Source organism: Microtus ochrogaster, chromosome 7, assembly GCF_000317375.1.
Source record: "Microtus ochrogaster isolate Prairie Vole_2 chromosome 7, MicOch1.0, whole genome shotgun sequence".
Classification (NCBI taxonomy): domain Eukaryota; kingdom Metazoa; phylum Chordata; class Mammalia; order Rodentia; family Cricetidae; genus Microtus; species Microtus ochrogaster.
In genome coordinates this window covers 43,861,415-43,872,936 of record NC_022014.1, presented here as the reverse complement: position 1 = coordinate 43,872,936, position 11,522 = coordinate 43,861,415, and the positions used below count along the sequence as shown (strand labels likewise).

The window sequence follows — 11,522 nt, the reverse complement described above, 5'->3', positions numbered from 1 at the left end:
GACCAGGCTGGTCTCGAACTCACAGAGATCCACCTGCCTCTGCCTCCGGAGTGCTGGGATTAAAGGCATGCGCCACCACCGCCCAGCTACTTAGAAATTTTTATAGAAAGCAAGATATCACTCTCATAATTTAGACAGTCCTCATCTAGAGAACAGTGGTTCCCCTCCCCTTTCATAATTTCCCCTCTCTTTTCCTCCGTTCCTTTTTGTTCTGATGCTGGGAACCAAACCCAGGCCCTCATGCATTGCTAAACTTGTATCCTACCACTGAGCTACATCCTGATCCTCAGCAATGGCTCCTAACTGAGGCAGTCTTCAGACAGGTCGCTTAGGGAACTTACTGGGCAGGAGCCAAGGATGCTAACTGCAATGCGAGAGGCAGTCTGGTGCCAGGAGGAACTGTCATTACAGAATGACCTCTGTGAATTGGAGGCCAGCCTGGTTTACAGGCAAAATCCAGGACAGCCAGAGCTACAGAATAAGAGATCCTGTCTCCAAAAAGAAAAAAAAAAAAAGAAAAAAAAGGTGGTTTTGTTTTTTTTTTTACTTCAAAGTGGTTCATAACCTATTGAAAAAAATAGTCACATAATAACGTAAGGCTTCACAAATGTCTTTTATAGCGAAAATGCAAGAATTCAAGACTATTACATTGAAGAATAAATTACTAAACCCATCAACACTACTTTATATTATGTTCAGCTTTGAATAAGCAGAAATCTACCAGTGGTTTAGTAAGATTCAGTTTTCTTCCACTATGAACACAGCAGGCCTGAGCTAGTGCAAGTCCTCGGTGCTGCTAAGAACCCAGGACTGCCTTCCCTCGCTACCACATCTGCACTGCAGGCAGGAAGAACAAAGGGCAGGAGGGGAACCCCACCCAGCCCATTCCTTTTCAACAAAACAATAGCTTCAGTGGAAACAATACTCAGTAGATAGAGGTGTATAAAAGATGCCAGACAATCTGGGAAAGAACGCTACAGCCTTCCTCATGGCCCCTCTCTGGATGGGCAACACGGACATACGTATTCACGGAACACTCCGGTTACAACCTGTCCCCAAAGACCCAGTGCTGGCTTGCTGTGCCCACTGGGTCCGTCTGTGGCTCACATGGTAGACACCTACCCCACTTTAGTTGGAAATAAATGGAAATAAATGAAGGGATGAAAAATAAATTAAAAAAAAAAAAACACCATTTAAGGCCAGGCAGTGGTGGCACATGCCTTTAATCCCAGCACTTGGGAGGCAGAGGCAAGCGGATCTCTGTGAGTTCTAGGCCAGCCTTGTCTACAAGAGCTAGTTCCAGGACAGGCTCCAAAGCTACAGAGAAACCTTGTCTCGAAAAACTGAAAAAAAAAAAAAAAAAGCTACAGGCTCTAAAGCTACAGAGAAACCCTGTCTTGAAAAACAAACAAACAGACAAAAATAAACAAACAAACAAACAAACAAAAATAAATACATGAGACTACTGGGAATCCATGGCAGTGCTCGGGCCACAGAAAATCTAAATCCTAGGGACAGGAAAAGGCAAACTTCTTAATTTGGTAACGAACTAATCTTTGGCCTGACAATCTATCTGGCAGTACCAAGTTCTATTTTCAAGAGACTCAAAGCTCTGCTCTGATGCACTCTACAACACAGATGCCAGATGTAGCCTCTGAGCCACTTCCTGTCTTGGGGAGATGGAGATCTTGGGGAAGATAGCCTCTCTTGGGAGCTTCAAAAAAAGCTTTCACAGTCCACTTCCTGTTATCTGAGTTCAGGAGAGCAGGAATGGCTTTCAGAGCTGAAGTAAACTCCACAAGCCTGGGTTTCTTAGCAATACAATCCACTCAAAAACTATAAACTTCAAGTCTGGTTCCAGTTGTTTCCACAAACAAGAAGCCACAGACAAATTATCTTACCCAACTTTAAGCAATAAAGACAGTCATTCTTCTTTGGTAATCTGCCACACTCACTAGCCTTAAAGTGAGCACTTCTTATAGAAAGGAAAAGCAACACAACGAGCTCCCATGAATAAGGAGGAAAGAGGCCTGGGAGCAAACCCAGGTTACATTTTAGAAGCCTCTTTACATCTGTCTTACATGGGACAGTGGGACCAGTGACCTTGCAGCTCCTCAAGGCTCTCCTCAGAATACAGGTTTAAACAAAGAACGCCCCTTAGCAAAGTAAGACTCATCCATCCCTGTTTGTGAATGGACCAACTTCATCTGCAAGTATTCTTTCTCAGCATCTTGCTGAAAGCAAAAGAAGCTACCCAGCATGTACTGACATTTGGGCTGCTTCTTTTATTGCTGTAGTCCAGATCTGTTTGTGCCCCATTAGTCACTGACCTTATGATTTACCACTGTAAAGGTCACCAGATCAGCCAGGTGGTAGTGGCACATGCCTTTAATCCCACACAGAGGCAAGCAGACCTCTGTGAGTTTGATGTCAACCTGGTCTACAGAGTGAGTTCACTAAAGAGACTGAGGTAGGAGGGTCACAGCGAGTTTGAGGCCAGCCTGGGCTACAGAGTGAGATCTTGTCTCCAAAAAAATTTTTTATTTTAAATTTAAATATATATATATATACATACATACACACACAGATATGCATAATGGATAGCCTAGTTCACAATAGTGTGACAGAAACATTTGGACACTAATAATGTATAGGATATTAAGATAGTTTAAAGTTATAAAAAAGTTACTAAATATATCAGGCACATAAACAGCAATACGCTGAGATGGAAGTTTACTCTTTGGTCATGTTCTTTTGAGACAGGGTTTCCCTGTGTACAGTCCTAGGTGTCCTGGAATTAGCTCTTGTAAACCAGGCATTCACCTGCCTCTGCCTCCCGAGTGCTGGGATTAAAAGCGTGTGCCACCACCGCCCAGCAGTCACTTTCTTTCTAAGAACCTATCCCTTCCGGTGTTTGGCCTTGGGGCTCCTCTGACGTACAGAAAGTGCTTTGGGGGAACACTAAACTATCAATCTTTTACAAAGAGTGCACAGTTTCGTAAGGACAAGAACCAGATTTGTCCTACCCATTGTTCCACAAAAATCCCAATGCCTATCACAATAAGGGCTGAGTCACATTAAATTGTCTTAGAAAAACAATCAGTGTTTGACAAATGTACAGGATCAAAGGGTAGAAGTTTAGGGCTGGGGAGATGAGTGAGTTGATAAATGTGTTCTGTGCAAGCACCGGACCCGAGTTTGGATCCAGAGCACCCGTGCAGAACACACACCCATGATCTCAGAGCCAGAGAGGTGGACACAGGAAGATCTCTGGGTATGATAAGTGAGCCAATGTAGCCAAAGCAGAGAGTTTTAGGTTCAGTGAGAGGCCTTGTCTTTAACAATTAGGTGAACAGCAATCCAGTACACCTGACACCAACTTCTGGCCTCCATATACACATGTGCACACACACAAATATGCACACACTGACACAGACACATATACAAAAAGGCAGAAATTAAAAAAAAAAGACATCTGAGCTGGGCATAGTGGAACACACCTTTAATCCCAGCATGCAGGAGACAGAGGCAGGCAGATCTATATGAGTTTAAGGCCATCCTGGTTTACAAGAGCGAGTTCCAGGACAGACTCCAAAGCTACAGAGGAACCCTGTCTCAAAAGATCAAGATGGTCCATACTGAAGCCTCCTCTCACCCAACGAGCTGAAAGACAGCCAACAGCTCACTTTCCGTGTGACGACACTTAGCGTTCAGGTACTTTACCACCAAAGGGCCGTAGAGGCAACTGCTCCAACCAGGAAGTAGCTCAAACCCAGACAAAGGAACTAACAAAGCAAACACTGAAACTCTCGAAGCATAAACTGGCCCACATCTCAGCATACTGACATGATAACGGAAGTGCCACTCAGGCCCTGGGACCCAGCACAGAGACAGCAACATCGACCAAAATGAGAACAAAGACCTAATCCATCAAAGTCCATAGTTTTGGAACAGTCCCTAAATGACGTGTGTCAACCCAGGATGTGATTTTTGTGCTTAAAACCCCACCCTGGGAAAGGCTAGGGACTGCACTTGGGACCTGAACACCTAGTGTTGTCACCAGCCAGCTAATAAAAACTTTTTATTGCCTTGACTCTGTGTCCGAGTGGTCTTCTCTGGTGGAAACCTCACTACAGCTCCTCACTCAGTGGAACGAGCACATAACTTGGGAGTCGCAGCAGGCGTGGATGACACCATTACGGAAATGAAAGACATCTCCCCTGCCAGAAAGCACTGGTTTGAAAAGTCCAGACCTCTGCAGCCTCCAAAATACATTCCTGTCTCCAAGCCTCCAGGCTGTGGTTAAAGGTTTATCACCATGGCTACGTGAAAGAATCAAGAAGCATCTGACTGTGATATCAACCTTCCGTCTTCAACTCTGGTGAGAGGTACGAAGAATCTCCAAAACTGGCTGTTACTGTTTCTACCTTGCCACAAAGCCATAACTCCCATCATCTTATAAAGGCTCCTTTCTACAAAATTGTTCAAGTTCTGACCACGAAGCTACAGCCATGAGGACAGCTCCGTTTATGAGTCTCTGGGATTGGATTTAGATACTGATCACAGCTGCTAAGTCATAGTGATGGCCCCTGACTAGGCCGGTGGGAAGAAGAATGCCTGTGAGATTTCACTTCAAGCAGCCTGCTCCAAAACAAAGACACAATCTTGAATCTCATCTTAAACAATGAAGATGTGGTTAGGCATGCAGACATGCTAGAAGAAGTTGCCCTGGAAACTGACGGTTTTTCAGGAAGTGACCTAAAAAAAAAAAGAGATAGAGAGAGAAAGAGAGAGAGCAAGAGCGAGAAGAGAGAGAGAGAGAGAGAGAGAGAGAGAGAGAGAGAGAGATGCTAGGCCTGGCACCTTTAATCCCAACACTCAGGATACAGCGGTAGACAGATTCTTTGAATTCAAGGCCAGCCTAGTCTACAAAGCAAGTTCCAGAACAGCTAGGGCTACATAGAGAAACCTTGTCCCAAAAATAAATAAATAAAAACAAAATAACCAAAAAAAGGAACGTGGGCTGCTGCCCTTGTGTGTGTGTGTGTGTGTGTGTGTGTATGTGTGCGTGTGTGGCGGGGAGAGGAAATATACTAATTCTATACCAGGAGAAATTCAAGAATAGCCTGTGCAACAGTAGTTCCGCACCCAGTAACTGCAAAGGTGAAGGAGTCAGAATGTTTTAACTCATGTTTGTTCAGAGTAAGAGTAAAGATCCTTTATATGGTTCAGTGACCTAGTTTGCTGTGGAAGCTTATCTGTGAGAGGACCACGTGCTCTTAAAACACACAAAGCCACGCGGGGCGGTGGTGGCGCACGCCTTTAATCCCAGCACTTGGGAGGCAGAGGCAGGCGGATCTCTGTGAGTTCGAGACCAGACTGGTCTACAAGAGCTAGTTCCAGGACAGGCTCCAAAACCACAGAGAAACCCTGTCTCGAAAAACCAAAAAAAAGGAAAAAACACACAAAGCCAGCAGGGTGGTGGTGGTGCATGCCTTTAATCCCAGCACTCGGGAGGCAGAGGCAGGTGGATCTCTGTGAGCTCGAGGCCAGACTGATCTACACAGCAAATTTCTCCATAGCCACTGAGAAACCCTGTCTCAAAATAAAATAAAATAAAAAATAATAAAATAAAATGACTTGCTTGGTCATGGTATCTCTTCACAGCAATAGAAACCCTAAGACACTACTTTTCGAACAAAGCACTGGAGAATCCCTCCATGACCTTGTTTGACACAAAATCTTCTTCAACAGGATCCAGAATCTAAAAATATCTACCATAAAGTATTGCAGAATACTTGTTTAATTTTGTAAAGATGTATTGCATTTGTTAATGTTGTGGAATATTTGTTTAACTATGTCAAGATATGTTGCTGTTTTAGCTTGCCTGCCTAACGCACCTGATTGGTCTAATAAAAAGCTGAATGGTCAATAGCAAGGGAGGAGGTATAGGTAGAATTTCCAGGCAGGGAAAGTAAATAGGAGGAGGAATTTAGGCTTGTGGAAAAAAGAAAAGGAGACAACAGGGAGACATCAGCGGTCAGACAGACAGACATGGAAGAAGCAGGAAAGTAGGTCATACAGAATGAAAGAAAGATAAAAAGTCCAAGTCAAAAAGGTAAAAAGTCATGCAGATGAATGGAAACAGGTTAGATTAAGTTAAAAGAGCTAGGGGCAAGCCTAAGCTAAGGTCGAGCATTCATGATTAATAGTAAGTCTCCGTGCCTTTATTTGGGAGCTGGTTGGCAGACCCAAAAAATTCCAAATAAAAAAAGGAAAATGGATCAGCTAGACTATATTAAATAAGAAACTCCTCAAAGGGAAAGACCACAAGTAGAAGATTCTTAGAATAGAAATATCCAATAAAAGATTTATATTTAGAACATACAAGAATTCCTTCAACTTCCAAAGGTCCTGAGTTCAATTCCCAGCAACCACATGGTGGCTCACAACCATCTGTAATGAGGTCTGTTGCCCTCTTCTAACCTACAGATATACACAGAGACAGAATATTGTATACATAATAAAAAAATAAATAAATAAATAAAGCCGGGCGGTGGTGGCGCACGCCTTTAATCCCAGCACTCGGGAGGCAGAGGCAGGCGGATCTCTGTGAGTTCGAGACCAGCCTGGTCTACAGACCTAGGTCCAGGACAGGCTCCAAAACCACAGAGAAACCCTGTCTCGAAAAACCAAAAAAAAAAAAAAAAAAAGAATTCCTTCAAGTCAAGAAAAAAGGCAAACAATCCTGTAGGAAAGTGAGCACTTTGTAAAGAGAATATTCAGATCTCTGCTAACCCACTGAAAGGCGTTCATACTTCCTTAGTTAGCAGACACATACAAACTAAGGGGCCTGTAAGATAGCTCAGTGGGTAAAGGTGCCTGTCATCAAGCCTGGCACCCCACACTCAATGCCTCGAACCCACTTGATGAGAGCTAGCATCTGACTTCCACTAGTATATATGTGTGTGCATTTGAGTGTGCAAGCGCACACACACACACACACACACACACAAATGTTAAAAACATTAACAACGGGCTAGAAAGTTGGCTCAGCGGTTAAGAGCATTGCCTGCTCTTCCAAAGGTCCTGAGTTCAATTCCCAGCAACCACATGGTGGCTCACAACCATCTGTAATGAGGTCTGATGCCCTCTTCTGGCCTGCAGGCACACACACAGACAGAATATTGTATACATAGTAAATAAAAAAATTTAAAAAAAAAAGGCCTGGCGTATATTTCCATTTCCTATAATCCCAATTCTTCTAAACTAAAATAACTAATTATAGAATAAAAGGCAAAAAAAATAGACAGTCTAAGTCGATAATAAATGATGCCAGAAAAAATAATAAATATGGTTACATAAAAATGGTTGTAGCCGGTATAGGTGCACCCCTTTAATCTCAGCACTCAGGAGGCAGAAGCAGGCAGATCTCTGTGAGTTCAAGGCCAGCCTGGTCTGCATATAATGAGTTCTAGGATAGCCAAGGCTACATAATGAGACCCTGTTTCAAAAAAACAAGAACAATAAATAAAACAAAACAAAACAAAACAAAAAAACACAAAAAGTATGTGAATATTTTATTTTATCTTTTTTTTATTTTTTATTTTTTTGGTTTTTCGAGACAGGGTTTCTCTGCGGCTTTGGAGCCTGTCCTGGAACTAGCTCTGTAGAGCAGGCTGGTCTCGAACTCACAGAGATTCGCCTGCCTCTGCCTCCCGAGTGCTGGGATTAAAGGCGTGCGCCACCACCGCCCGGCTAAAAAGTATGTGAATAAAACTACAGTTTTGCAATCTATCCAGGAATTAGATCTGGCGGAGGGGCTCTAGAGAGATGGCTCAGCAGTTTAGAGCACAGCTGCTCTTGTAGAGGACCTGGTTTCAGTTCTCATCAGTCATCTGATGGCTAACAACCATTTATTATTTAACTCCAGGGACTCCAACATCCTCTTGTGACTTCCACTGATATCAGGCAAACATGGGTGCACATATATACATGCAAGCAAAACATGCACACACATAAAGTAAAATAAAAGAATCTACAAACAAACTTGAAAGTAAAAAGAAAAAAGGGGGAGGGGAGATGGCTCAGCTGAGGACTTGAGTTCATTTCTGGTGTTGGTGTTAAACAGTAATGTCAGACTGGTGGCTGTGATCATGCCTTTAATCCCAGGGGAAGCCAGCCTAATTTACACAGCAAGTTCAAGACAGCCAGGGCTACAGAGTGAAACCCTGTCTCAGAGTAAGAAAAAACAAAACAATAATAATAAACAAAATAAAGACAAACAAAGGAGCAGTAACGTTACTATTTTGAAACATTAGTCAGCAATCATATCCCTCCAACCCACTTTACTTACTCAGGGTGTTGTGGTCAGTGTGAATACCTTGAATAACAGATGTTCTGAGTAATAGTTCAACATCGGAACCCACTTTCAACATCTGTTAAGAAAATCAGACAGAGTCACCCCTGAGTGCTTCATAGGGCTGCACTGGTTTTGAAGACAACAGTTTTACAGGCCACTTTCTGATAATGTGGCTTCTAGCTTTGTGCAACTGCATCAGGTAGTATAGGAAGTGCAAACACTTCAGATGCCCTTCATTTTTATCTATCTAGCCCAAATTTTGTTCAAATAGACTTAGAACTTTGTTATAATATGCATTTTAAAATGTGTTGGAGACTGGGCATCGCAGAGCACGCCTTTGATCCTAGCACTTAGGAGGCAGAGGTCAGCCTGGTCTACATAGTGAGCTCTAGGACAGCAGAACTACATAGTGAGACCCCCGTCTCAAAATAAAAATAAAACAAATGAAAAAGCAATTTTTTCTAATTTGTTGTTCACTCGTACAAATATTATTAATTATTAGAGATATTCTCTTATTTGTATTTTCTCTTTTACCAATCAATTCTCTGTGCCATAAGAATCCCCACAATTTTCTTTTCTCAGTATGTATGTAGCCCAGGCTGGCAATGGATTCGTGATTCTTCCGCTTCGGCCTCTAGAGCACTACAAAGACAGGCAAACCCCACCACGCCCAGCTCCACTCTGCACTGCTTCCCGACCTACAATTCCCTGTGAAGTGCTGCATCATGAGACCGCTATAGCAGCTTCTGCCATGGCTCAGCTGCCCTGGCCTTGACCAGAGCTGCTTCTGCGTTCTCTTCCCAGGGACCTTGTTATCTTTGGGGGTAGGAGACAAGCCCGAGGGGAGCCACAGCAAACAAGTGCAGGCATCTGCGGCTGTGGGGGCTCTCACTACCAGGGATGGCTTTCCTTCACATGACCCTCCACTCTTGCCTCCTCTCTTTACCAAGGACATTCACACCAGCTCTGTTAACAACTGAAACCTGTTACTGCACCTCTTCTATTTTCTCCGGAGAGGCCTCACTTTTATGTTTTTTGAATTCTTCATTTATCTTTACTCTGGCCGCTAGAGAGAGAGAGAAATACATGTAACTTAATACCCATGATTCTTACATGTTATTCAGCATAACTCATTATGAATTTCTACTTCTCACATAAAGCAAAGCATGAGCAATGTGTTCCGTGCCAAGCATGATATCACAACACCATGAGAGCAGCACTTAAGATGATGAAGCAGGGGCTGGAGAGATGGCTCAGAGGGTAAGAACATTGCCTGCTCTTCCAAAGGTCCTGAGTTCAATTCCCAGCAACCACATGGTGGCTCACAACCATCTGGAATGGGGTCTGGTGCCCTCTTCTGGCCTGCAGGCATACACACAGACAGAATATTGTATACATAATAAATAAATAAGTAAATAAATAAATAAATATTAAAAAAAAGATGATGAGGCAGGAGAATTTTAAGTTTGCGGCCACCTTGGGCTATAGATGGTAAGGCTTTTTTCTTCTTCCTTCTGCCTTTTTTTCTTTTTTTTTTTTTGACATAGCTCTGGCCATCCTGGAACTCATTATACAGACCAAGCTGGCCTGGAACTCAGAGATTCTCCAGACTTTAAGGCCACCAAGCCTGGCTTCTTTTCAACTTTATTTTTTTTTGTTTTGTTTTGGTTTTTCGAGACAGGGTTTCTCTGTGGCGTTGAAGCCTATCCTGGAACTAGCTCTGTAGACCAGGCTGGTCTCGAACTCACAGAGATCCACCTGCCTCTGCCTACCGAGTGCTGGGATTAAAGGCGTGCGCCAACATCGCCCGGCCTTTTCAACTTTATTTGTGTACCTTCAGAACTACTAGATTCTAAGAATCTAGTATTCTGAACCCAAGTATGTCTTTTGTGTAAATCTAAACATTTGTTTTGTTTTGAGCAAGGGTCTCACTGTAAAGCCGAGGCTGTTTTGAACATGTGAGTCCTCTTCCTCAGCCTCCAGAATGCTAGAGTTACATGCGTGTACTACCACACCCAACTAAAATGCTGTATGAAGATGGGAAGAACCAGTGCAAACTGTATATACCCGCACACACAGATGCATCAGTATGGAAGATCTGATCCCGAGCACCTTGGCTAAAGAAAAAGTGAATGATGAAAGCAGAGTTGCCAGGTGTGGTAGGTAGGTGTGGTGATGCATGCCTTTAACTAAGTACGGAGTGGGGGGAGGGGCGGGGGGGGGGCAAAGGCAGGAGGTGCTCTGTGAGTCTGAGGTCAGCACAGTCGACATGGCAAGTTCTAGGATGGGTAAGACTATAAAGTGGCCTGTGTGTCTCAAACAACCAAAACAACAACAACAACAACAACAAAACAACCTTTTAGGCTCACACATACCACCTACATTGCAGCAACTTAATTATATGAAGTCCTTAGTAAATATTCAACAAATGTTGGCTAAAACAATAAAATAACCCATGCTGACAGAAAAATAGCCATGGAGTCTTCTTTGGTGCTGATCTTCCTCAGGGTTAAGAGTCTGGTCCTATCCTAGCTGTGTGGTAGTGGCGCAGACCTTTAATCCCAGCATTCAGAAGGCACAGGCAGAGGCAGGTGGGTCTCTGTGAGTTTGAGGCCAGCCTGGTCTACAGAGCAGCCAGCTAAAGAATGGGTGTGCACCAGGGGTGGTGGCACACACCTCAGGCAGGAGGACCAGGAGCTCAAGGTTACCCTCTACAAGAGAACCTTCAAAGCCAGCCTGGGATATCTAAGATTCCCAGCTCACGGTGGCACTCTAGCTCAATGATGGAGTGATTTGCTTCACATGGGTGAGGCTCTAAGTTCAATTCCTAGCAATGCAAAACAAATAAGACAAATAACAAAAGCATGGATTTGCTCTAAAGGAGTGAAAAATATATTTACCTTCTAATGCTCTCTTATCATTTTTAAAAACTTGTTGTCTGGTCCTGTGTAGTGTTCTAAAGAGCTGTAAAACCTATTAAAAAAAAAAGAATTCAGGGCCGAGGAGATGGCTCAGGGGATAAAGCACATGCTCCGCAGTTCTGAGTTGTGAGTTCAAATCCCTGGAATCCACATAAAAACCAGTATGAGCCGGGCGATGGTGGCGCACGCCTTTAATCCCAGCACTCGGGAGGCAGAGGCAGGCGGATCTCTGTGAGTTC

The 11,522-nt window shown here is 43.5% G+C and overlaps 1 protein-coding gene across 3 annotated transcripts in view; it reads right to left on the bottom strand.

The window, feature by feature from the left end:
• Lyrm7 (LYR motif containing 7) overlaps nucleotides 1-11,522 on the bottom strand; it is a 16,929-nt gene that overhangs the window by 1,074 nt on the left and 4,333 nt on the right. For 2 of the 3 annotated variants that reach the window (XM_013347447.2, XM_013347448.2), the window contains exons 2-4: nucleotides 11,263-11,335; nucleotides 9,358-9,428; nucleotides 8,357-8,438 (exon numbers count right to left, since the gene is read on the bottom strand). In XM_013347447.2, the coding sequence (XP_013202901.1) occupies nucleotides 8,357-8,438; nucleotides 9,358-9,428; nucleotides 11,263-11,335 (226 nt within the window). Of the gene's footprint in view, nucleotides 1-347; nucleotides 489-8,356; nucleotides 8,439-9,357; nucleotides 9,429-11,262; nucleotides 11,336-11,522 lie in introns of those variants that run through there. The other variant, XM_026780449.1, reaches the window with a different exon arrangement.